Genomic DNA, 27,939 nt, shown 5'->3' with positions numbered 1-27,939 from the left:
CAAACTATCCAATTGGTTCTTTCCCCACCACCCTGCAATGTTTTGTAGGAACACAGGGCTCAGGAGCAGGAATAGGCCCTTCGAGGGGGGGGGCGGCTGAAGAACCGATTGTAATCTCCACCCTCTGCTCCCTGGACGCGAATACGATTCTAAGATACCTTCGCCTCTTGCTTTCCTTTCTCTTCCCCCTCGACTGCGATGAGCCTTCCTCAGGGCTCTCTTTGTCACTGGACTGGTCCGCACTGCTGGTGTTCTCTGCCGGAGATGCCAAATACATTATTACAACTTCCTCAAGACTCTAATTAGCACTACAGAACTTTCCTCCTTTTTATATTGGAATCAACTGCGTCCGAAAGACGGAGGGGCCTGGATAGTTACAGGTCATTGAAGGGAGCAGGGCAGGCTGGGAAAAGCGGTCTGGAGGCACGCCAATTCCTGGGCTATCTAACTAGAGGCAGAGAGTAAGGCCGTTCTGTTAAAACCTCTACAAAACACCAGCTTGGCCCCCAACTGGAGTGTTATTCATAACTCTGGGCCTCAGACATTAGGAAGGATATGGAGGCATTGGATGTGTCTCCAGGAAAGATTGACCAGAGATGAGGAACGTTATTTACATAGCGAGGCCGGAGATGCTGGGGTTGTTCTCCTTAGAAACGCAGAAGGCCGAGAGGAGATTGCATCGCAGCGTTCAAAACCATGAGGGGTCTGCAAAGAGTCGAGAGGGAGAGAGACGATTCCCATTGGCAGAAAGTAGATGTGGTGAATTTGGATTGTCGGAGAGCTGTTGGCAAAGTCCCTCATAGGAACAGGAGGAGGCCATTCTGCCCCTCGAGCCTGTCCCGCCAAACGGCCTCCTCCTGTTTCTATTTCCTATGAACCCAGGGAGAGAACACCGATATAAGGTGATTGTCAAAAAGAAAAGGTGACACGAAGAAAGGCTTCTTTACGCGGCGAGTGTTTCAGATCTGGGATGCACTGTCTGAGAGCGTGGAGGAGGCGGGTTCAATCGTTTCTTTCAAAAGCGAATTCGAAAAGAACCTGAAGAGAGAAGGATTGTGTCAGGTTACGGGAACAGGAGGGGAGTGGGACGAGTTACAGAGGCCAGGCATAGATAGTATGGGCTGAATGGCCTCCACCTGTGCTACAGCCATCTCTATTATTCTAGATCTTTGGCGCCATTGAAGGATGTTAGTGTCAGGAATGGGCATTCCGTTGACACCGACCATCTCCTGATCAGGTGAAGATCTGGTTCAATGAAGAGTTAATCTCCCTCCCGTCTGCCCAGGATTTCTTCATTTTAATCCGGAACAATCCTTTCCACTGCACGTGGAATGATAAATGTCTGACAGCACAGGAGGGGGCTACCACCCATCGTGTCTGCACCGCCCCTTTGAACGAGCCTTCCGATTGGTCCCACTCGCCTGCTCCCAATATTCCAGCAATTTCTTCCCTCTTCACAACCCGTCCGATTACGTTAGGAAGTTATTATTGAAGCTGCTTGCACACAACTCGATGTGTCAAACAAAATTCTCCTCACCTTCCTCGTTCTGTCACCAATGATCTTAACTCCATGTCCGCTGGTTACCAACCCTGCTGGAATCATTCTCTCTTTATTTTAAGCTTTCAAAACGAATCATACGTTTGAACAGGTTTATTAAATTTCACCTTAACCTCTCTCCGAAGGAAAACATTCCCAGTTTCATTGGCCTCTCCACGTATCTAAATATGTGCTGGATATGTTCCAGCACATATACTCTATTGTTTGGACATGTGGGGGGTGGATTCTCCGATCCCTTAGCCGCGTATTTCTCGGTGACGCGCTTCTCTACTGGAGTGGATTCTCTACTCCCCCGCTTGTCAATGGGATTTCCCATTGAAACTACCCCTACCGCCGGGAAACCCACGGGCGGAGGTGCGCTGCCAACGGGAACAGGGAATTCCGGCTGAGAATTCTGAGAAAGACTGAGAGGGGACGGCGCTGGCGTAGTGGTATGGTCGCTGGGCGAGTAACCCAGACACGGAGGCGGGTCAGAATTCCACTCACGGCAGAGGTGTAATTTGAATTCAATAAAAACCTCAAATTAAAAACCTTTAGGGAAAGAAACCAGCGCTCCTAAATGCCACTCCAGATGTTGACTCTTAACTGCCCTCTGGAATAACCTAGCAAGTAATCAGTTCAAGTCTACTGGTAATGGCCCAGCCAGCGATGCCAACATGAACGTCTTAATAGATTTGCAATGATTTTTATACTTTTCTCTCCAAGGTGGACAAGATGTTTCATTGACAGGTTGATGCTGTCCTCTCAAAATCCACCTTACGCTAGCTCAATAAAGCATCTGATTCTTTGCTCAAACTATGATATGAGCGGCTCCTCGAGTCCTACATCTGGTTTTGAAACTTCTTCAGTCATTCCATCGCCTGTGAATGCTGCAGATGCTTTCATCACCCTGATCAGTAAAAATGACAGTACCTTCCGTCCCTGGTCTCCGACACACATTTCAAAATCAGAGGATTATCAAATCACTGGCTTCGTACTAATTGGTGTTTTGAACATTATGGATAGAGTATGTTGGAGAAAGGATATGGAGAGGTGATGGTTCTTCGGCATTTCAAAAGAAGACAAATTCGGTCATCATCGCTCAATGTCAGTTTGCACCACTCTCATCTCACAGTTTTCAAAATATTTAATTCACCTGACAATTTGGCTCCATGACAATATTTGTGTTTGAGAAGCTTAACTAAAGTTCCATCTTGGCATCGAAATGAAGCACAGCTTTGAAACACGCCTGTTTATTGGTCCCAACTCGATTTTCCAACTTTTGTGCCTTTTGCCAAACATTCCATACCCTCAAACTATTACCGACAAATACCTTTGTTATCACAGCGTTGCCACGGCGCAGGAGCAGGCCAATCACCTCATCGTGTCCGTACCGGCTCTCGGATTGGTCATTCACTTTACAGCCATTCTCCGCCCCCACTCCCCCTTAATTCGCCTATTCTTCCTTTCCAGATAACAGTCTTGCAGCACAAGGTACCCCAGGCCTCCTCTCTTAAAGGCCCAGTCAATCACTGGGAAATTTCATCATCTCTCATGGCAGACATCCTGGGGCCCACCCTGGCCGTAACTCATTCCCAAACCGCAGTCAGGTCATTTCACCGCCAACCTTATGAATTTTCCATTCAGTGCGGGTGCAGCTAGAGGTCATCGAGAGCATGGCTGGAGCCTGAAATAGGGCTGGGCTTGCAGATGAGGGCGAGAAGGGAGTGTGGTTGGGGCACGCCGGGGGCAATGGTTATGGTTGGGAGCAGTGGGTGGAGATGGGGGTAAGAGAGAGGGAGCTGTGGCTGAGTTAACAACGGAACGTGCGAGAGAGCGCGAGAAAGTGAGAGGTAACAAACAGAACTAAAAGCGATGGAAAACAGAGAAGCAGAGAATAGGACAATAAGGAGTGCAGAAAACGAGGGAAGCGAATAAACAAGCTTGTCTTGATTTGATGGAACAGTCATTTCAGAAAGCGAATGGTTGCAAGTCCTGTTTTCAAAATCCCGTTGACAATCTCTGCTAAGGGAACTACATCGGCCTGCCGCTGGCTCAAAATGCTGCAACTGTGGGCGCACCTCGGCCACAGGGACTGCGGCGGGTTCAAGGAGGCAGCTCACCACCTTGCGAAGGGCAATTAGGGATGGGCAATAAATGCTGGCCCAGCCAGCGAAGCCCACATCCCATGAACAAATACATTTCAAAACAAAAATCTGGTACGGTTTGAAATATTTTTAATTGCTTGCGGGTTCTAGACACGCATGTCCTACCTGACATGTGACTGTTTACAGAGCAAACTGGAAGGGGATGTGGGGGGACGGGGGACAAAATCGGCGATATTTCTGGAAATGATGATGCTCTATAGTCCAGCAGGGAGCAAAGGAAAACAGCTGTGAGGGCCTAGTGGGTACGGGAGCCTCGCATGGGCGGCATTGTGAGTTAGGCAGGCACTGTACAGGCTGGTGGCACAATGCCAATTCCACAGGTGCTTCGATCCCTCGTACTGGCAGGTCACTGGAGAGTTGGGGGCCCCATGGGGGTGGTCATCAATTCCCCAATGCGTGCAAATTAAATCAGGGGTCAAAGTGCCCGGCAACACATTCGCCTCCATTCATGACGAGGTTGAGTCGCTTTATGATGTTACGAGGAAGCTCTTGTGATGCCATAGTCAGAGTGATTCTCACAAAGAAGATTCTCTTCAGTGTCAGACACCCACAAAGTGCAATGATATTGGATAAAGAGCCCCCGAGTTGTGAAGCGTTTTTTTTAATTTTAGGGGATTTTCCGATCCCGCCCGCAGTGGCGGACTGGAAGATGTGGAGAGCAGCCGGAGTCTGTTGACTTTCGGTACTGGAAGATCCTGCCCCTAAACAAAGTAAGGTTAGTTTTGTATCAGGCTAGCGATCGACCGGAGCTACTCACAGGCGACAGGCACCCACCCCTCCCCGGGTTTGCTGTGGAGCCAGCTCACCCAAGGGTGCCACATCCACCAGGCATTCACACCTGACAGGTACAGGCCCCGCTTCCATTGCTCACGCCTTCCAGATTTGCACGATGACAACTGAGCTTTATGTGCACGCTGAGGTGGCCCAGCAAAGGGGAAGTGAACAATAGACCGCTGCCAAAGGCATATTTGCCAGGACATTACCTGCCCAGGTGATACCACACCTGGATTCCCAGAAAGCAGAGTGAAACACCTAAATCAATGTAGAAACAGTTAGCGTCTCAGCTATTTGCTGTACCTCGTCCGAACTTTGCCATCCCATAATAGTCAACAGGTGTGTATCATATTATCAAGGCTTGACACTGGAAATAACAAGATAAAACTGTAAAGAGGTTTGTCTAAAAATATGTAAGGTTAGGTGTGGTTACAGGGATAAGGCAGGGGGAGTGGGCCTGGCTAGGGTGCTCTTTCGGAGGGTCGGTGCAGACTCGATGGCTGCATGACCTCCTTCTGCACTGTAGGGATTCAATGGTTGTATTTGTAAAAGGGCATTGTGCACTTTGAACCCAATCCATAAGTTAGATTAAGGTCCCAAATTGCTCCTGTTCCTAAAAATCGGCCTTGATTTTTGAAGGTAAATTTTGTGCTGGTTATGATAAGGGTTTGAGCCTCTACACTGTCCCCATCAAACATTCCCAGGACAGGTACAGCACGGGGTTAGATACAGAGTAAAGCTCCCTCTACACTGTCCCCATCAAACACTCCCAGGACAGGTACAGCACGGGGTTAGATACAGAGTAAAGCTCCCTCTCCACTGTCCCCATCAAACACTCCCAGGACAGGTACAGCACAGGGTTAGATACAGGGTAAAGCTCCCTCTGCACTGTCCCCATCAAACACTCCCAGGACAGGTACAGCATGGGGTTAGATACAGAGTAAAGCTCCCTCTATACTGTCCCCATCAAACACTCCCAGGACAGGTACAGCACGGGGTTAGATACAGAGTAAAGCTCGCTCTACACTGTCCCCATTAAACACTCCCAGGACAGGTACAGCACGGGGTTAGATGCAGAGTAAAGCTCGCTCTACACTGTCCCCATTAAACACTCCCAGGACAGGTACAGCACGGGGTTAGATACAGAGTAAAGCTCTCTCTACACTGTCCCCATCAAACACTCCCAGGACAGGTACAGCACGGGGTTAGATACAGAGTAAAGCTCCCTCTACACTGTCCCCATCAAACACTCCCAGGACAGGTACAGCACGGGGTTAGATACAGAGTAAAGCTCCCTCTACACTGTCCCCGTTATATTCCTTGCCTTTTCCTCCAAAATGGCCAGATATGTAGTGTTCACAAAGAATATCCAAATAAGAAGATTGAATCAAAACTAATTCTAAAATGAAGTTCGCACACTCTACTGAGTTACAGATAATAAATTCATGATACTGAATCTGTAGTACAGTATTCAATATTCTATTTAACTAATAAACTACACTATGACTTGACCTTGTGCTATATTTCTCCATTCAACTTTCACTCTGCTCTTTTCGTGTTCTCTTCAGCTTCTCCCAGAATTCCTAGTCATGCAGTCTTATATACAGTGAATTAGTGACACCCTCTAGTGTTTAATTTACACACAGATTCAAATATTAACCCTTTATTATACTGGCATTATACATATCATTGCACCCATCAAACACTCCCAGGACAGGTACAGCAGGGGGTTAGATACAGAGTAATGCTCCCTCTACACTGTCCCCATCAAACACTCCCAGGACAGGTACAGCACGGGGTTAGATACAGAGTAAAGCTCCCTCTACACTGTCCCCATCAAACACTCCCAGGTGTTATGGGCCAGGGTTTAGAGAACCCCAAAGTGTATCATAGAGGTCACCTGACCCACAACTTTTAATAGATTGTGGTGTGGGGAGCACACGGCCCACTCTGCAGGTGTGGTACAGCAGAAATGGAAAAGTATTTTTTAAAGCAAAACAATGTTTATTCCAGGAACTCAAGCTAACCTTTTTAAAACATAGTGAACATTTTTGCAACCATTAATTCAAATACAACCCCCAAAGATTACAACACTAAGTAATCCATTAAAAACACCTTTTTACAGAAAGACATCAGGCTTAACTTCACTACTGAAAAGTTACCATGTTGAAATCAGCAAATGGACACTCATAATCTTGCAGATTCACACACATCCTGCTGTGATTGCAGCTTCTCCAAAAATGAAACCAAACCCACCCTGCAGCAAAAAAGCCTAAAGCGAAAGTAAAAAGCTGAGACAGCGCAGCTCCACCCACTCTCTTGATATGACTGCAGTAATAAACACCCATTTCTTAAAGGTACTCTCATTACAGATATTTATATACACACCCATTGATAAACACCCATTTCTTAAATGTACCCTAACATGACACAGGACAGGTACAGCACAGGGTTAGATACAGAGTGAAGATCCCTCTACACTGAACCTATCAAATACTCCCAGGACAGGTACAGCACGGGGTTAGATACAGAGTGAAGTTCCCTCTACATTGAAGCTATCAAACACTCCCAGGACAGGTACAGCACGGGGTTAGATACAGAGTGACGCTCCATCTACACTGTCCCCATCAAACACTCCCAGGACAGGAACAGCAAGGGGTTAGATAGAGACGAAAGCTCCTTCTACACTGTCCCCATCAAACACTCCCAGGACAGGTACAGCAAGGGGTTAGATACAGAGTAAAGCCCCCTCTACACTGTCCCCATCAAACACTCCCAGGACAGGTACAGCAAGGGGTTAGATACAGAGTAAAGCTCCTTCTACACTGTCTCCATCAACACTCCCAGGACAGGTACAGCACGGTGTTAGATTCATAACCAATCCAACCTGCACATCACGGGGAGAACATGCAAACTCCACACAGTCACCCAAGGCCGGATTCGAACCCGGGTCCCTAGTGTTGTGACGCTGCAGTGCTAACCACCATTGCCCGGAGTGTAGAGGAGATTTACTAGAATGTTGCCAGGGCTGGAAAATTGCAGCTATGAGGAGAAATCGGATAGGCTGGAGTTGGTTTTTCTTTGAACAGAGGAGGCTGAATGCGGTGACCGAATTGAGGTGTACAAAGTTCAGCGGTGTCCTGTCTCCCCTCTGGACTGCTCTATGTTCCTGTAACCTACATAATGGAAAGGCACAGCTCCCACCAATTGGCTGTGACCCTTCAGTATTCTGATGCATTGTACAATAACCCTTATACATCTGCCTTGACTTCAATGGGACAGAGAATCAGGCAGGGTGCAAACTGGGTGGTCGATTCACGAATTTAACACGGAGGCATTGGTCCCTTTCACTGGCTGCAAAGTCAGGGACCAGCTCACCTCTGCCAGCCTGGAAGTTACGATCTGATTTTCTGATCCTTGGGTAATTGGGCCTGAAGTTGGGGCTTCTGTCTCTCTGAGGCAGGTCGTCCTCTGCCAACCAGAGAACCAGCAGCTCTTCGGACTCAGTCACGTCACTGCTGAGGGGGCAATCCGGAAGGGTGGCTCTTTAAGGCTGGTCAGCAGGACCACCCTTCCTGATTCCAACAGGACTGTCAGGTTGCCAGGATTTACCTGGTGGCCTCTCACATGATGTAGGTTCCCCTGCCGCTGCCTCAATTGACCTAAAGGTGGATGGGTCGTCTGTTGCTGTATCTCCATGTTAAACCCCCCCCCCCCCCCCCCCCCGCCCAACAGGATGGGCTTACTACTTGAGTCACTGGGCTATCTATCAGCATCGCTGCCAAGGTTGACATTTATTGACCATTCCTCGTTACTGTAGAGTTGATGTTGGGCCACCAACTTGAATTGACGCAGTGTGTGGGTGGGATAACGGTGCCCCCTGCAGTGATGTTAGGTATTAAGTCCCAGGATTTTGACCCATTTTGTAACGAAGGAGCAGCGAGATCTTTCCAGGTCAGGTCGAGTGGGATTTGGAGGTGAACTTGGCGGTGGTGTTGGAGGAGCCCCCCCCCCCCCGCCCCCCCCGCCTCCGAGTCTGGGAGGTGCTGTCCGAGGAAGGTTCTGGCACCGCTGTCGAAGATCAATGTCCCCTTGGGTGAGTTTCCTGTGAAGTTGACAGAGGCAATCCAGGGCTGAACAGATACAAATTCCCAAACAGGGTTTTGCGCCTCTGACATTCAGAAAACCATGTAATCATGAGAGACCATAAATGCAGAAAAATAGTTTGCAGAGTTGAACCAGTTTATTTGGAAGTGCTTTGAGCTGTAAATCTGCTTCAGAGTCTGTGCACCAGCTCCTCCAGAATTTCCAATACAACGTAACACAAAAATGCTTGACATGAAGTACCAATCTTTGTTTAATCAAACCAAACACTTGAAACTCTTTCATCACCATGAGGCGTATTTGCTGCCCTCATTATTTTCTAGTTGAACAATCAATGACTAGCAAAGTTTTTAAAATCTGTTTAAGTGGAGATAGGAACTAAGACAGTTTCCCCAGAGTTATACTCTGTATGGATTACGAATGCAGACATTCAAGCAAGTTGAATTCAATCCAATCGCATAATTTGACTTGTTGAACTTTGCTACATTTCTGGAAAGGCAACCTACATTATTTGAATATTTTTCGGATCCAACGGCTAAAGAATTGGACCTGAACACACCACGGGAAAGGCCAAAGACTGGAGCTTTATCCTTATTTGTGAAGTGCATTAATAGCAGCTGGTTTGCCTTTGAGTTTTTTTCTATAATGAGCAGTTTTCAGCATGTAAACACTTCTCTTTTTAATTTAAAAAACACCTTTAATTGGATTTGTGTGAACACGCTGTTTGAGGTATGCTTTCCCCTGCTGTTTTCCGGATGGCCTTTAGAGAAGAACATTCACAAACGTTCAATTCCCACATCACTTGGGGAGAAAAAAAAACCCTGCATTCCTTGCCTTTTGGAAATTGCAAATCAAGCTGCCGCTTTTAAGCGCTCCAGCTATCAATCCTTCCCGAAACAACCAGGGGAAGGGAACCATTTTGCAGCCACTTTGGAAAGCTGTGCTCCGACAGCAGGCTGCTGAGTAACACGTTACACCCCCATCGCCTCTGATGCACAAGGTGGAACGGTCAATGGCTTTCATTAAAGAGATCATAAACGTAGAAAAGGTACAATTAGCATTTTGAGTCGCCACAACAGCAAATTAAATAAATATTTGATTAAAGATACCTCCCCAAAGTGAATTAATTCAATTACAGCAATCACTCCAAGTTAAAACATTCTCAGGAGTCCAATGTGATATTCAAACTTGGAGAGCACATTTTAAAAACTTCTTTAAAAGTACATCCTGGTCTTCATGTGCAGGGACCTTTACTACCAGCTTTGGTATCCATGTGTTCATTATAAAAGTGTGCTCAAGGCATTATGGAACAGACGCGGAGCTTTTGGGTATAAAGTTTAAGCTATCTGATTATTTCTGGTCTTGTGAACACATTACCTGCTCTAATTAGCATGTCTTTTGATGTCAATAGGGAACACCACACTAAAGGACACCACGATCAGTAATATTGCATGTACAATACAACTGCTTGAATTTAAATGACTATTTCAGTGACTAGTACTGTCAAAAAAGTAGGATGCAGTTTCTATGGTTCCAGGAATACCATCAAAATTGCCGCAAGTGTGGCAGCCTCATATCAGCACAGCGGAAAAGATAAAAAGGCTTTTGTTCTACATAACTTACAACAGGATAAGGCTAAGGCACTTATTTTCAACCTTTCTCCCCATTCACAAAAAAAGTTAGACAAAATATTTATCCAGGCTTTTCACTGTATACTAAAGTACAAATGTATATCAAGGCTCATTAACTGGTTTGAGTATGCAAAAAGCAGCATGTCCAGTTTACATATGCAGTCAAGTCCCATCCAGGTATCTTTTTTTTTTAAATAAAAAGACACTGTATATGTAATAAAATCCACTTCAGGTATCTGTTCTTTTTACAAGCATTTGTCCGGCAGCAAAAAAGTGGCAACTCTCATTCCAGAAACGTTAGCAAGGAACCAGGTAGAATTGGTAGGTTGTTACGAGTGCAATATTCTGGCAGCTACTGTATCAGCTAGATTGACTCCTTTAACCCAGCTGATCTTCATATTGTTTGCGGAAGCAGTCACCGGCAGGGAAGAAATCCCAGCATCGTTCCTGGTACATCTTCCACACGTAGGATTCCTGCAACAAATTGGGGAAAAGGCTGGGTTAGCTGTTTAGCTCACTGTAGAACATGTGGATGGCCTGTCATCTGATCATTTCCAGTGGATGAGGGGCAGGGAATTGAGACCTCCTACTGCAATTGGTCCACTTTCTTTTTTTCTCAAGAAATATTTTTATTGAAGGCATTTTTCATATATACAAAAATATAAAAGCCAAACCTCGCCAACAGGTAACAAAACTAAGAACCCATCCTGCCCACCCCCCCCCCCCCCCCCATCCTCAACACCCATCACCCCAAGCCTGCCTCCTTTTTCTTTTCTTCCCCCCCCCACAAACAAAACAAAGCAGCTGTAACCCCCTCCCCCCCCCACCCACGCGACGCTTCAATTCACTTTAACGGAGTCAATAAACAGCTTCCACCTCAGGGGAAATCCTCTTCCACTTCCCGAATGGTGAACAAACATTTTTCCAGGTGCAAGACTTCTGCCAGATCACTCGCCCATGCCCTCACCTTTGGCAGCTCCGCCAACTCAACACAACCCACTTCGGGCTATCAGGGAGGCAGAAAACATTGGCCTCGCTCCCCACCTGAACTCCCAACACTCTAAATATCTCCACCTCCGGACGCAAAGCCATCCCTACGCCCAGAATTTTGGGCATTACATCCGCAAACCCCTTCCAGAACCCCCTCAACCTCGTACATGCCCAAAATATAAACACGCGGTTCACCGGCACACACCGCCCACACTTATCCTCCACGCCCGGGACCGTCATGTGGGCTCTGTGCACCATCTTAAATTGGATGAGGCTTAAGCCCGCACACGCCGAGGAAGAATTCACCCTCCCCAGGGTTTCCCACCACACCTCCAGCCCCAACTCTGCCCCCCAACTCACGTCTGACTTCTTCCAAGTGAGCACCCTCCCTATCCAACAGCTCTGCGTATATATCCACCACTATCCCCTGCCCAACGTTGTCCTCGGACAACAATGTGTCTTTCAGCACCCGAGGTGCAAATGGCCCACTTTCATCGGTCATGTTCGAGCTGCACTGATTGGAGGATTACTTGCACATTTGGAGTGGCTCAGCAATTGGAATGGTCCACTGGTTCCACCAGCTGGTGCGGGCAAGAGGTAAGTGGGAAAAGATTCCCATGGGTTGGCCATGGAGGATCGAGGATTGGGGTGGATTTTTTTTTTTTTTTTTTTACACGGTCAGGAGCATACACTGATGTCTTAAATTTGCATGGGGGGTGGGGGTGGGGGGGTGCATTCGGCCACTCAAAATGGCGGCCCGATACCAGGATGCTGACAGAATCCGGCGAGCTTTCCTCCATGCATAAACGTGCAGGGAATAGGAGAGAAATTGCTCCTGGGTATCGTGCCCAGTCCTAGCGGAGACCAGGGGTGATTCTACCTCCGGGGGGGGCGGGTGTCTCCAGAATGGAAAATCCAGCACGCCATCATTTCTGGGAAGAATCGTCCCCATTATCTAACTAAAATATTCCAGATGTGTATTTTCCAATTTGGGAATCATCTTAGGAAAACGCATACCCCTCACCTCCCAAACATGTGTTTCCAGCTTTCTGAAGGGTTTGCACATAACTCAGACTTTTCACACTAAGGGGGTTGGGGTTAACCCCGAGAACGAAAGGGGGGGGGGGGGGGGGGGGGGAGTGAACATTTTGAATACCTTAGGCCCACCTATGTTTTTAACGGAGAGTGAATGAGGTGGGCAGTCGATAGCTTCCAGGAGATGGGTTGTCAATTTAAATATTCTAATAAGTGGGGTCGTCTCAAACACACCCTTCTTTCCAGGTTTAGGTCTGCCCAGCCTTATTTCCCCAACCTCAGGAAACACGGCAGCTCAAGGAAGGCAAGGTTACCTTTGGTTTAAAGGCAAAATATGTTTGCAGCACTGCTTGGGGGTCTGGAGTGCTCTCCAACTCCTACCCAACTCCCTGGATCTCGAAGGTAACCTCCTTCCCGGTGATTGGACCCCACCCTGGGGGTTGACGTTTGAATCAAACCACCACATCCCCCTACCCCCCATCCTACCCCAACACTCCCAGAAGCAGTGCTGCAGACCTGCAACTTTTCCTGTGATCTGCATTGACGTGTCCATCCATGACTGGAAGCCATGCCCGTTATTTAGTCTGGCTTTCGGAAAGGGACCTTGTTTAAAAATAAAATCAGATACTTGGGAGTTAAATCTCGACAGAATATGGGATCCACTTGCCCATTTACCAAACCTGACCCTGTCAATGGCGGGGCCTAGGGATCAGTCTTGTGGACATTATTTCCCACCATGAGGCCTGCTTGCCGCGCTGCTGGTTTCCTTTAAAGCAGCCCGGTTCTGCACACGTGTATCTTAAAGGGACGGTCGGTTGCAGGCTCTTTGGGAAATGACAGGCCAATCTTACTTTAAGGAACTGCAATAGAATAATCACAGCCAAAGTGACAGTAAAACCACTTCTGCTTCACTCTTGATAACTTCAAACTTTTCTTAAACAAGATGCAAGTGTTTTATTTGACTATGTTTCCATGTCAAATTTATGTAATTCCAAATGTTTCTTGTAATTTTGGTAGCATGCTCAAGCATTAATCTTTTTTATTATTCTAGTTGTACCCTGAGCAAATACTTGGATATCGGCCAGGATACCTACCGAGTTAACAAAGCATTTGCAAAGCATGCGACCGGTGTAAATACTTCATGGAGACAAGGCAGGAAAAACTACATACCTGACCCGTGTGCTCAGTTTCATCTTTATTAATCAGATACATTAGGAAGAACCTGAAACAGAGAGATTATAAAGACAGAAGGTTATGAGAAGATGACTCAAGTGGCATTGAAAGGACGTACCAGCCGTAGAGCTGAGGAGAAAACTGTACGCCTTGGACAGCAGCTACTGGAAACTGCTACCTGGAAGTTAGTCCCTAGAGTACACACTCGCATATCTAGGCCCCAGTGTCCATTCTAATGCTGATGGAGCTCCACACATGCAGTTGTAGGCACTATATGGGGGACACAGAAACAGGCCCTTCGGCCCACCATCTCTATGCTGACCATCACATTCCAATCTCTACTAACCCCATTTACCAGCACTTGGTCTGTACCCTACGCTGACTTGGTGATTGAAGCGCTCGTCCAGATGTTTGTTAAACATAGCGATGGGCCAGCAGGGTGGCGCAGTGGTTAGCACTGCTGCCTCATGGCGCCGAGGTCCCAGGTTCGATCCCGGCTCCGGGTCGTTGTCCGAGCAGAGTTTGCACATTCTCCCCGTCTTTGCGTGGGTTTCGCCCCCAGAACACAAAGGTGCGCAAGGTAGGTGGATTGGACATGTTAAATTGCCCCATAATTGGAAAAAATGAATTGGGTACTCTAAAAAATGTTTTAAAGTAGCGAGAGTTCCTGCCTCCACTACCCTCTCAGGCATCACGTTCCATATTCCCACCACCCTCTGGGTAAGAAATATGTTTCTTCAGATCCCCCTCTAAACCACTTACCCCTCACCTTAAACCTCTGCCCTCTGGTCTTAAGACACCTCTGCCATGGGGAAAAGATTCTTAGGATCTACTCAATCTATGCCTCTATCTCTATATCAATTCCCTCCTCAGCGTTCTCTGCTCCAGGAAACCAAACCCAGTCTATCCAGTCTCTCCTCATAGCTGAAACATTCCATCCCAGGCAACATCCTGGTGAATCTCCTCTGCACCCCCTCCCGTGCAATCACATCCTTTCGAAGGTGTGGTGACCAGAGCTGCACACAATATTCCACCTATGGCCCAGCCAATGTTTTATAAAGTTGTACTAAGACTTCCCTGCTCCTATATTCTGTGCCCTATCCAATGAAGACAAACACTTTGTATGCCTTCTTCGCCACCTTATCTACCTGTGCTGCCACCTTCATGGATCCATGGACTTGTACAGCAAGGTCCCTTTGTTCCTCAATACTCCCCGAAGGACATACCATTCATAGTGTATACCCTACCCTTATCAGACCTACCAAAATGCATCACCTCCCACTTATCAGAATTAAGTTCCATCTGCCATTGCTCTGTCCAACTTGCCAGCTGATCAATACCAGTCTGTAGCCAAAGACTATCCTCCTCACTATCAGCAACACCACCAATTTTCGTGTCGTCTGCAAACTTACTGTGGACCCATCCCCATCGATGTAACGGATTTGACCTATTACAGATATTCCCACACAGGCTATCTCCTGTTTTCACCCTCCAGTTGGACCGACCTGTCCCAGGTGCATGTCTTGCTCGAGATGAGAAGCTGGTAATATGTCACGAGGCATCTATCAGAGTGCAGACACCGATATACTGACCCACTGTCTGAACCTCCGTCCACATGGGGAGGTATCCCACCTTGACTAGGCATGTCTGCCAGCTAACTTTCCCATCCTAATTAAGCTATTATGTCTAAGGTTAAGGAATAGGTGACGGTATTCTCTGACCCCCCGCCAGGTCGGAGAATCCCCGGTGGGAGGCGCGAATCCCACCCCGCCGTCCCGTCGCCAGCTGGCGTATTCTCCGGAGCTGTTTTTCGGGCGGGGGCAGGATCGCCGCCACCCTGGTCAACGGCCCCCCCCCTCGGCGATTCTCCAGGTCCCGATGGCCGTCCATATTTCGGCACTCACCTCACGCACCGGGGGGGGACCTGGCAGGTGAGTACGCGTGGGCGATCCTCGGGGGGGGGGGGGGGGGGGGGGCTGGCCCACGATCGGGGCCCACCGATCTGTGGGCGGGCTTGATCCGTGGGGGCACCTCTTCCTTCCGCGCCAGGCCCTGTAGGGCTCCACTATATTGCCCGGGGGCTGGCGCAGAGGAGAGAAACCCCCCGCGCATGTGCGAGAATACGCCGGCCAGTCCGCACATGCGCGAACCCGCGCCGTCCCTTCGGCGCCGGCTGGAGCGGCGCCAACCCCTCCGGCATCAACCTAGCCCCCTAGAAAGGTGAGAATCCTCACCTTGGGGGCCGCTGACCCCGGAGTTGTTGGCGCCAGTTTTCCCGCCTGTGTGGGGACTTAGTCCCCAGAAGGGAGGATCCCGTCCTGTATATGCTGAACCACAATGCAGAGACCACCTCAAACATGAAACATCATATTGATGAAAATTGCTTCAGATTCCTACAGACTAGAAATTCCGACTTGGCAACATGAGAATCAACATGGCATTGCTCTTTGTTATTTTAAATTGCAAGAGTTATCACAGGGAATTATTGAAAACAGGGAACTATACACCAGTCAGCCCGATGCCAGTAGTGGGGAAAATAGAGTCCATTATAAAATATTTTTCCAAGTACTCTGCTATTAACAGTGACAGGGTGGCACAGAGTCAGCACGGATTCACAAAAGGGAAATTATCTACTGGACATATCTACTGGAATTCTTCAAGGATTAATGCGTCGAGTTGCTGAGGGGAGCCAGTGGATGTAGTTTTAATAATAATCCTTATTAGTGTCACAAGTAGGCTTACATTAACACTGCAATGAAGTTACTGTGAAAATCCCCTAGTCGCTACACTCCGGCGCCTGTTCGGGTACACAGAGGGAGAATTCAGAATGTCCAATTCACCCAACAGCACGTATTATTTGACAAAATCCCACATTAAGAGATTAGCGTGTAAAATTAAAGAGCATGGGATTGGGGGTAGAGTCATAGATGTTTACAGCATGGAAACAGGCCCATTGGCCCAGCTTGTCCGTGCCGCCCAGTTTCTATCACTAAGCTAGTCCCACTTGTCCGCATTTGGCCCATATCCCTCCATACCCACCCTGCCCATGTAACTGTCTAACTGCTTTTTAAAGACAAAATCAAACCTGCCTCTACCACTGTCTCTGGCAGCTCGCTCCAGATACTCACCACCCTCTGTGTGAAGAAATTCCCCTCTGGTCCCTTTTGTATCTCTCCCCTCTCACCTTAAACCTATGCCCTCTAGTCCTAGACTCCTCTACCTTTAGGAATAGAGGTCGACTGTCTACCGTATCTATGCACCTCATTATTTTATGGACCTCAATAAAATCACCCCTAAGCCTCCTACGCTCCAGGGAAAAAAAGTCCCAGCCTATCCAACCTCGCCTTATAACTCAGACCATCAAGTCCTGGTAGCATCCTGATAGTGTATTGATATGAACAGAAAAGCGGTTGGCAGGCAGGAAAGGGCAGCACGGTAGCATGGTGGTTCGCACAATTGCTTCACAGCTCCAGGGTCCCAGGTTCGATTCCGACTTGGGTCACTGTCTGTGCGGAGTCTGCACATCCTCCCCGTGTGCGCGTGGGTTTCCTCCGGGTGCTCCGGTTTCCTCCCACAGTCCAAAGATGTGGTTAGGTGGATTGGCCGTGATAAATTGCCCTTAGTGTCCAAAATTTCCCTTAGTGTTGGGTGGGGTTACTGGGTTATAGGGATAGGGTGGAGGTGTTGACCTTGCGTAGGGTGCTCTTTCCAAGAGCCGGTGCAGACTCGATGGGCCGAATGGCCTCCTTCTGCATTGTAAATTCTATGATACTATGAAACAAAGGATAGGAATAAGTAGGTCGTTTTCCAAGTAGCAGGCAGTGACTAGTGGGGCACCGCAGGGATCAGTGATGGGACCCCAGCTATTCAATGTATATTAATGACTTAGGTGAGGGAACTAAAAGTAATATCTCGAGATTTGCAGATGACACAAAGCTGGGTAGGAGGGTGAGCTGTGAGGAGGATGCAGAGATGCTTCAGTGCGATTTGGACAAGTTGAGTGTGTGGGCAAATGAATGGCAGATGCAGTTTAGAATCATAGGAACAGACAGTACAGAGGGGGCCCTTAGACCCATTAAGACTGCACTGACAAAACACTACCCTAAATCGACACTAATTCCACTTCCTAGCACTTGGCCCACAGTACAATATGGATAAATGTGAGGTTGTCCACTTTGATAGAAAAACAGGAAGGTAAATTATCTGAATGACTATAAATTGAGAGGGGGATGTACAACAAGACCTGGGTGTCCTCGTACACAAGTCGCTGAAGGTAAGCATGCAGGTACAGCAGGCGGTAAAGGCGGCAAATTATATGTGGATCTTCATAGCGAGAGGATTCGAGTACAGGAACAGGGATGTCCTGCTGCAATTGTACAGGGCCTTGCTGAGGCCACACCTGGAATATTGTGTGCAGTTTTGGTCTCCTTATCTGAGGAAGGATGTTCTTGCTCTAGAAGGAGTGCAACAAAGGTTTACCCGGCTGATTCCTGGGATGGCAGGACTGATGTATGAGGAGAGATTGAATCAGTTTGGAGTATATTCGCTGGATTTCAGAAGAATGAGGGGGGGATCTCATAGAAATCTACAAAATTCTAGCAGGACTGGACAGGGAAGATGCAGGAAGGATGTTCCCGATGGTGGGAGTGTCCAGAACCAGGGTTCCAGTTTGAGGATACGGGTTGGATCATTCAGGACAGAGATGAGGAGAAATTTCTTCACCCAGAGAGTGGTCGGCCTGTGGAATTCGCTACCACACGAAGTAGTTGAGGCCAAAACATTGCATGTTTTCAAGAAGGAATTAGACATCGTGCTTGGGCGAAAGAGATCAAAGGCTATGTGGGGAAGGCAGGAACAGGCTATTGAGCTGGATGATCAGCCATGATCATAACGAATGGCGGAGCAGACTCGAAGGGCCGAATGGCCTCCTCCTGCTCCTATTTCTATACTTATACTTTAAATGGGACAGTTCATCGAAAATAATGGACAAAAGAATGTTGGGATCATAATCCGATAATCCCATAATCCGAATGGGAAGCCAAACGTGCAGGGATGATTGATTTAATACAGTGCTAAAACTGCAGCACTGATTCTCTGAGCTCCTCCTCACTGACAGCAATGCATTGCAGAATTACCCTGATCTTAAACCATTTTTACACTGCTGTTTAAATATGTGCTCATGAAAACTGTATCCATTCATTTTTTTGTTACAGATTTGAAGTACAGCAGAAAAGCGTCTTCATTGTTCCCAGTACTTGGAAGGGTTTAGAGAAGGGAACAGAATCCACAAAATCCCTACAGTGCAGAGGAGGCCATTCGGCCCATTGAGTCTGCACTGACCCTCTGAAAGAACATTCTACTTCCCTGCCCTATCACCGTACATTGATCATGGCCAATCCTGTGCATCTTTGGACTGTGGGAGGAAACTGGAGCACCCGGAGGAAACCCACGCAGACACGGGGAGAACGTGCAGACTCCACCCGAGGTCGGAATCGAACCCAAGTCCCTGGCGCCGTGAGGCGGCGGTGCTAACCAATGCGCCACCGCACAGAAGCAAGAATAAATGCATGAGACTTTGAACAGAGAATTTTTTTTACTTTAAGAGATTTTGGAAAGCACTGCTAGAGTTCACAACTGAAGTGGAGCTCATGTCAACTTTTACAAATAGGTAGTCAAGGGAAAGTGGAATAATAAGGAGTAGGGGATGGGGTAGGCAGATTGGATTAGGACAAATATTATTCTGAGTGCAGAGTAAACAATCTGGATTGGCTGAAGTAAATAACCTTTTTCTATTATGCTATTTTTACATACTTTTTTGGAATCCATGTCCCTGCTTTTATGACGTATTGCAATAAAACAATATTTAACGTTATAGCTCATGCAGACCAGAGTATATGCTAAGCTTTTTTCTTACATGTAATTTGCTAAGTTGTGTTCCTCCAACGTGTGAGTTTCAAACCCGTGTGGCGTGGTATCGAAGTAGTCACTGCCAATACCACAAATGAAGCATTTGGTCTGTTGGGTTAACCAGAGACAGAGGTGTGATTACCAAAGCAAAAGCAAAGCACGAGATACAAATCATTATTGCACAACAATCTCCCACAGATTGCTTAGACGTTAATTGAATTCTTTTTGAAGGCTTGGGATTGATGCAAGGTTGAAATGCAAACCAGTGATGAAGGAACGTATACAAGACTCTCACAATACAGGGATCATTTTGCAAGGCTCCTCTGCGGGTGAGGTTTTGCCAGTGGCAGGAACATCAGGGATTACGCATTGGAAGCTTAATGCCACAGGCCCAATTTAGGCTTTCAACTAGCGTGGCTTTACACTCGCAGAATTACTCCTACACTGCAGCAATACCCACGGTAAAGGATGTCAGAAATAATCAGGGCAGCACGGTGGCACAGTGGCTAGCACTGCTGCCTCACGGCGCCGAGGTCCCAGTTTCGATCCTGGCTCTGGGACACTGTCCGTGTGGAGTTTGCACATTCTCCCTGTGTTTGCGTGGGTTTCACCCCCACAACCCAAAGATGTGCAGGGTAGATGGCTTGGCCACGCTAAATTGCCCTTTAATTGGAAAAAAATGAATTGGACACTCTAAATTTATTTTAAAAAAAAGAAAAAATAACACCAGCCAATTGTGGGCAATAAGTGAAAGAAAGAGGTTTTTTGTTGAACACAGAAAGAGGTTATATATTTTGAAGAACACCAAATCATTCTGCACAGCAAAGGCTTTCCTGTCCTTTCTGTGAATAGCATGTTAATTGTAATCTTAGGATACACAGGTGAAGGGCACGGTTTGGTACTTTGAGTATGAATAGGGGAAAGCTGGCACACTGGTTTGGGTAGTTGGAGAACTGTGACACTAAACAAAGTCAATACACTCTCTACAAAGGAAAGGTGTGTCTTGGTTTCCGCTTCACCAAGCAGTTTGGATCCTGTCAATCATTTCTTGACAGGGATTGAGAAGTTTGTAACACGAGGTCCTCACCCCCATGAGTAAAACTGCATCACATGCTGAGAGTTTCATCAGGGTGAGGGTGGTTACTTGCTGCCTGGAACAGGCAGGAACATTTAAAACTCACTCAAACAACTGGGAAATAACATTCCAGCAAGTTACGCTGGGAGGATGCCTGCCCTGAAGACTGTCCATTAAACTGGCCAGCAGTACAGGACTGCACCTTCAAATACCTCAGGTGGGTTAAGTTTACTACTTCTTCAATGCAGAAATATTGAATTTTCTGGAGGCTGCTGCTGTTTACTGGATGCTGTTACAGATCTATTAAGGCTTAAAGCACCGTACAACTTCCTGATTTAGATTGTGAAGGTTATTCTGCCATAAATAATAAGTTTGGCTGTACTATCTTTCTAATGTAGGTGATCAGTGAGAGTCATGAATAAAGCACTTGTATTTTTACCATGACTTCTTATAGCCACGATTTCTAAAGACATTTTTACTCAATAAGAACATTTCACTTCTTGGTTTCCTTCGCTTTTCCCAACTGCCACTCATCATTGCCTGACTGATGCTCTTTCCTGGGCTTCTGTCAATCCTGGGAATCATTTTCAACTTCGCACTGGAGCACAATTCAGGTTGGGCACCACGAAAGAAAAAGTACTACTTTCCATTTCATCGCCGGACCTGCGACGCTGGCTATAGGCATGTCATAATTGCTGAAGGGAGAGACGTGTTGTCGAAGTGTCATGTGAGAATACCTTTAAGACATGGATGTTTAACCAATGTACCTTTAAGAAAACAGTGATGTCAGAGAGTGGGTGGAGCTGAGGTCAGTTCAGCCATTTTGCAGTTTGGTTTTGCAGTTTGAAAAGTGCCTGGCTGGTTTTGCTGAGAGCAGTTTAAAAGTGCCTGGCTGTTTTGCTGTGAGCTGAATAAAAGGAAAAAGCCAGTTTGAGACAGCAGCTTGAGAAGTTCTGGTTTGCTGTGAGTTGCTTGAAGGGAGAAAGCCAGTTGGAAAAAGCAGTTTGTGTGTGTCTGTGTGTGTCCAGAGAGCTGCAGGAAGAAAGCAAGGTGCTGGAGTTGAAGTCAACCAAGCTAATATATCTCTGCTATTCTACAGAAAATATATATATCCTTTAACCTGATGTGATACTGTTTAAAGATGTTAAGTCTCTTGGAAGTTTGAAGGAACATTTTAAGGAGTTATTTACTGTTGCAATATTTTCTTGGTTATCTTTGAAGTAAGGGGTGTTAAGAGATCCAATGTTTATTTAAGATGTTAAGTTGAGTTCATGGAATAAACAGTGTTTTGTGTTCAAAAACTCATGTGTCCATAATTGTAATCCCACACATAGGGAAAAACCCGTGTGCGAGGAAAAGCAACAAATACATTAAAGGGTGAGGTTGGTTGAACTCCACGATACATTTTTGGGTTCTGAAAACGCCTTGCCCATAACAATTGGGGGCTCGAGGGGGATAAAAGTCTATCTATTGGATTGGCTTTTGTGAACTTAAAGACAGTGAAGGATTGTTGCTTTTCCGGTGTGGTATTTTAGTTTAAGTGGGGAGAGTGTTGTGAACAATGGCTCTTTCAGAGGTTCACAGGTTTTTGGGGGTGGAGAATGTCACACGTAGTACTTTACGGACAGAAACGAAAAGCAGACTGTTAGATTTGGCAAGAACTTTGCAGTTAACATTACCTGTCAAAATGCAAAAAGATGAGGTAATTATGGCGGTGGTTAAGCATTTAAAGTTGCCTGAGATAGAGTTTGACTCATTCGAAATGGCAAAAATTCAGTTGCAAATTAAACAAATGGAACATGAGGGGTTGGTTTAGCACACTGGGCTAAATCGCTGGCTTTTAAAGCAGACCAAGGCAGGCCAGCAGCACAGTTCGATTCCCGTACCAGCCTCCCCGAACAGGCGCCGGAATGTGGCGACTAGGGGCTTTTCACAGTAACTTCATTGAAGCCTACACTTGACAATAAGCGATTTTCATTTCATTTCATTTTCATTTCATGAGAAAGAATTAAAGCGGCTGGCATACGAGAGTGAGAGAGAGGAAAAAGAAAGAGAAAGAGAGAGAGAGGAAAAAGAGAGAAAGAGCGAGAGGAAAAAGAAAGAGAAAGAGAGAGAGAGGAAAAAGAAAATGAGAGCGAAGAAAGGAGAAAAGAAAGAATAGCCCTAGCAGAACAAAAAGAAAAAGGGAGATACAGATCAGGGAAAAAGATAGAGAGGGAGATTGAAATTCAGTAAATTGCCATGAAACATGACAATCAGTTAAAATTGTCAGAAGTAAAGGGAAATGTACAGTTGGATGATAGTGATGAGGATAGTGAGAAAGAGTGTCTCAGTCAAAGGCTTGGTGGGAATCTATTTAAATATGTCCAAGCATTGCCAAGGTTTGACGAGAAGGAAGTGGAAGCCTTTTTCATTTCATTTGAGAAGGTAGCTAAACAAATGAAATGGCCACAGGACATGTGGGTGTTACTGATTCAAACAAAGCTGGTAGGTAGAGTTAGTGAAGTGTTTGCATCACTACCGGAGGAGGTATCTGGAGCGTATGAGGAGGTGAAGAACTCCGTCTTAAGTGCATATGAGCTAGTGCCTGAAGCTTACAAAGGTTCAGAAATTTAAGGAAAGAATTTGGTCAAACTTACATGGAGTTTGAAAGGCTCAAACAGAGTAATTTTGATAGGTGGAGAAGGGCTTTGAGAATAGACCAAACGTATGAAGCTCTCAGAGAAATTATACTTTTGGAGGTGTTTAAAAATTCAATTCCTGATGTAGTGAGAACTCATGTGGAAGAACAGAGGGTTAAAACTGTGAGATTAGCAGCGGAAATGGCAGATGATTATGAATGAGTTCATCAATCAAAGATTGGTTTCCGACATCAGTTTCAGCCAGTGAGGGACAGAAACTGGGGACATGAGAAATACTCAAGTGGTAAAGGTAAAGGTGATCTGATGGGAGACAATAAAGAGAGTGTACCTCAGATTAAAAAAGAAATCCAGGAGGATGGAAAAGAAAGGAAAAGTTTCAGATGTTTTCACTGTAATAAACTAGGCCATGTAAAGTCACAGTATTGGTGGTTGAAGAAAAGCACCGGGAAGGCTGATGTGGTGAAACAGGATAAGACAGTGGGGTTTGTTAGAGTGGCAAAGGAAAGCCCAAGGGAAGCGAAGGAGGTGCAAATGATTGTACAGCCTGTTCAAGAAGTAATTGTTAAGAAGGTGCCAGATGTCTTTAAAGAATTTACTTGTGTGGGTAAAGTTTACTCATGTGTATCAGGAGGAGCAGGTAAAGAAGTCACAATTTTAAGAGATACAGGGGCTAGTCAATCTTTAATGGTAAGAGATGAGGAATTATGTAGTTTGGGAAGAATGCTGCCAGAAAAGGTGGTGATATGTGGAATTCAGGGTGAGAGGAGTAGCGTTCCATTAGATAAGGTAAGGTTGGAAAGTCCAGTGAAGAGTGGTGAAGTGGTAGTAGGAGTAATAGATAAACTATCTTGTCCAGGAATACAGTTTATCTTGGGTAATGATATAGCTGGATCGCAGGTGGGAGTGATGCCTACTGTGGTTGATAAGCCAGTGGAAAATCAGACAACTGAAGGGTTGAAGGACGAATATCCTGGGATTTTTCTGGATTGTGTAGTAACAAGGTCGCAAAGTCACAGGTTAAGACAAGAGGAGAAATCAAGGAGTGAAGATGAAGTTGAAGTGCAATTATCAGAAACGATTTTTGATCAGATGGTTTAAAACGAACAAGAACAGGTGGAGGATGAGGCGGATATTTTTATTTCAGGAAAATTGGCAGAGTTACAACAGAAAGATGTAGAAATAAAATGGATATATCAGAAAGCATATACGGAAGAGGAATCTGAGAGTATACCAGAGTGTTATTACCGTAAAAATGATGTCTTGATGAGAAAATGGAGACCTGTACATATGCAGGCGGATGAAAAGTGGGCAGACGTTCATTAAGTAGTATTTCCGGTAGGGTTTAGAAAGGAGGTGTTGCGAGTTGCACAAGGTACCAGTGGGAGGTCATTTGGGAATAAGGAAAACTCAAGCTAAAATCCAGAAACATTTTTACTGGGCTGGACTACATAAAGATGTAGTTAAACTTTGTCACTCATGTTACACATGTCAAGTGATAGGGAAACCTCAAGCAGTGATAAAACCAGTGCCCTTAATACCCATTCCAGCATTTGAGGAACCTTTTACAAGGGTCCTAATCGATTGTGTAGGACCGCTTCCTAAAACAAAAAGTGGGAATCAATATCTTTTGACTATAATGGATATGTCTACTAGGTTTCCAGAGGCCATTCCAGTACGTAATATTCCAGCTAAAAGGATTGTGGAGGAGTTACTTAAATTCATTACTAGATATGGACTAACCACAGAAATTCAATCGGATCAAGGAACAAATTTTACTTCAAAGTTATTCAAAGAAGTTATGGATAGCTTAGGAATAAAACAATTTAAATCAACTGCGTACCATCCAGAATCGCAGGGAGCGTTAGAAAGGTGGCATTAGACATTAAAGACAATGTTGAGGGCGTATTGTCAAGATTATCCAGTGGATTGGGATAAAGGAATCCCATTCGTATTGTTTGCAATTAGGGATGCACCTCATGAGTCTACCAAATTCAGTCCTTTTGAACTAATTATTGGTCATGAGGTAAGAGGACCACTTAAATTGATTAAGGAAAAATTGGTGGGTGAGAAATCGGAAATTACACTATTCAATTACGTGTCAAATTTTAGGAAATGATTAAATAGAGCAGGTGAATTGGCTGGACAACATTTGAAAGTTGCACAAAATGTGATGAAACAGGTAGCGGACAAGAAATCCAAAGTTCGTAGTTTTGCCAGTGGGGATAAAGTTTTAGTGTTGTTACCAGTGGTAGGGGAGCCTTTAAAAGCTAGGTTTTGTGGACCGTATCAGATTGAAAGGAAATTAAGTGAGGTGAATTATGTGGTAAAAACACCAGATAGAAGGAAGACTCACCGAGTCTGTCATGTGAATATGCTTAAAAGGTACTTTGAAATGAAAGGAGAGATAAAGGAGGTTTTCATGATTCTAATTCAAAGTGACAAACCAAATCCAGATGACTGTGAATTTGACATACCTCAAATTAAATTGGAAAATGAGGATGTTCTTAAAAATTGGGATGAATTGTTAAGTTACCTTCCAGAGGAAAAACAAACTGACCTGAAAGAGTTATTGATATCACATGGGCAAGTTTGTCGAGATAAATTGGGAAGTACTAAAATGGCTATACATGATGTAGATGTGGGAAATGCTGTTCCTATCAAACAACATCCATATAGACTTAATCCTTTAAAATTGGCACAGGTTAACAGAGAGATTGAGAGTACGCTGAAGAATGGCATAATTGAAGGAGGGTTGCAGCCAATGGAGCTCACCCATAATGATGGTACCTAAACCAGACGGTACCCAACGATTGTGTGTGGACTATAGAAAGGTGAATGCAGCTACAAAAACGGACTCTTATCCTGTCCCACCATTGAAGGATTGCATTAAGAAAGTGGGACAATCTGCTTTTATTTCCAGCTTCCAGACATGGAAAGAACATTTAAAACATCGTATGGAGTTCTTAGATCGACTTCAGGAGGCGGGTTTGGTGATGAACCGAGCCGAAAGTGAATTTGGAGAAGCCAGAATCACTTTCCTTGTGGAGTTTCCGTTATCCTCAAGACGAAGGGAAATAATGCGATTTCTTAGCATGAGTGGATTTGATCGAACAGCTGTGCAAAAGCTTTGTGGCGTGATTACTCCACTGATGGAATTGCTGAGGAAACGTAAAAAAATTCAATGGACAGCGGACTTTCAACAGGCATTTGACTGCCTGAAAGCTGTGATCACCAATGCTCCTGTATTGGAGAATTGCAAGTGACTCTGTGGTCAGATTGAACTAAAGTATCTGATTCTAAAGAGAAATGCCGAGGAGTAGAGGAATGGATGGATCGTGCAGAGACTTTGTTCAAAGAGACTGTCAATCGAGAAGGATTTCGGTTGGAGGAAGAAGAACAAAGAAAAATGGACTATATTATGTGCAGGTGTTTCTTTTAAAAAAAAAAAAAACGAAAAGGTATATTTACTGTGTACATTTCTTAGTGGATGTTGAAAAAGTGAAAAATGAAACCATCTTGAAGTTGCTGGTTTATTTTCTTTTCTTGGGGGGAGGTGTCATGTGAAAGTACCTTTAAGACATGGATGTATAAGCAATGTAGCTTTAAGAAAACAGTGATGTCAGAGAGTGGGTGGAGCGGAGGTCAGTTCAGCCATTTTGCAGTTTGGTTTTTGCAGTTTGAAAAGTGCCTGGCTGGTTTTGTTGAGAGCAGTTTAAAAGTGCCTAGCTGTTTTGCTGTGAGCTGATTAAAAGGAGAAAGCCAGTTTGAGACAGCAGCTTGAGAAGTTATGGTTTGCTGGGAGTTGCTTGAAGGGAGAAAACCAGTTGGAAAAAGCAGTTTGTGTGTGCCTGTGTGTGTCCAGAGAGCTGCAGGAAGAAAGCAAGGTGCTTGAGCTGAAGTCAATCAAGCTAATATATCTCTGCCATTCTACAGAAAAAATATATATCCTTTAACCTGATACTGTTTAAAGGTGTTAAGTCTCTTGGACGTTTGAAGGACCATTTTAAGGAGTTATTTACTGTTGCAATATTTTCTGAGTTATCTTTGAAGTATGGGGTATTAAGAGATCCAATGTTTATTTAAGATGTTAAGTTGAGTTCATGGAATAAACAGTGTTTTGTGTTTAAAAACCCACGTGTCCATAATTGTAATCGCACACCGAGGGAACAAGCCGCATGCTGGGAAAAGCAACAAATCCATTAAAGGGAGAGGTTGGTTGAACCCCATGATACATTTTGGGGTTCTGAAAACGCCTCGCCCATACCCAAAGCTTTTTGTCTCATATCAGGACCGTGACAAAAATGGCAGGACAAAAAGCCACACCAATGTGTCTTTCTTTTCAGCAATATTCCAGTTCCCGATGACCAAGCAACTATCTGTCACCAGTTGAAACTTTTCTTTGTTCCTTATGTCATGGGAATGCCACTTTAAGAAATGTTTGTCTGCTCAAGTGGCTGTAGTGATGTCAGAGTGTGGGTGGAGCTGAGCTTTGGCTCTGCTTTTTAGTTTCGCTCTTGAGGAAAAGCTTGTGTGTTTGTGTTTTTTTGGTTTCGTTTTAGTGTTGGAGCTGCAGCCAACCAAAGAAGGTGGAATGTTGATCTCTCTGACATCTAAATACTATCTCCAGATCATTTGGTGAATTCAGAGTGGTAACTGCTATCAGTAGAGAATTTAAACCTGATGTGCTTCTGTTAAAAGGATTTTTGTCTTATGGATGTTAAAAGGAAAGTTTAAGGATTACTTTGAGTGTTGTATTCTTTGGGGGTTGTATTTGAATTGATGTTTGCTAAGATGTTTTAAAAAGGTTCACTGAGTTCATAGAATAAACATTGTTTTGCTTCAAAAATTACTTTTAAATTTCTGCTGCCCCACACCTGTAGAGTGGGCCGCCTGCTCTCCACAC

At 45.4% G+C, this 27,939-nt stretch overlaps 1 protein-coding gene across 10 annotated transcripts in view; it reads right to left on the bottom strand.

The window, feature by feature from the left end:
• Positions 1–8,700: 8,700 nt before the first annotated feature.
• The window catches only part of LOC140402452 (ryanodine receptor 1-like), a 497,733-nt gene continuing 478,494 nt past the window's right edge, over positions 8,701–27,939 (bottom strand). For all 10 annotated transcript variants that reach the window (XM_072490240.1, XM_072490241.1, XM_072490242.1 and 7 more), the window contains 3 exons: positions 19,327–19,427; positions 13,410–13,461; positions 8,701–10,688 (listed from right to left, as the gene is read on the bottom strand). In XM_072490240.1, coding sequence (XP_072346341.1) covers positions 10,593–10,688; positions 13,410–13,461; positions 19,327–19,427 — 249 coding nt within the window. In that variant the 3' untranslated portion in view covers positions 8,701–10,592. The remainder of the gene's footprint in view (positions 10,689–13,409; positions 13,462–19,326; positions 19,428–27,939) is intronic.

The sequence above is a fragment of the Scyliorhinus torazame genome, chromosome 25, assembly GCF_047496885.1.
Source record: "Scyliorhinus torazame isolate Kashiwa2021f chromosome 25, sScyTor2.1, whole genome shotgun sequence".
Taxonomy (NCBI): Eukaryota; Metazoa; Chordata; class Chondrichthyes; order Carcharhiniformes; family Scyliorhinidae; genus Scyliorhinus; species Scyliorhinus torazame.
This window is presented reverse-complemented; position numbering and strand designations above follow the sequence as displayed.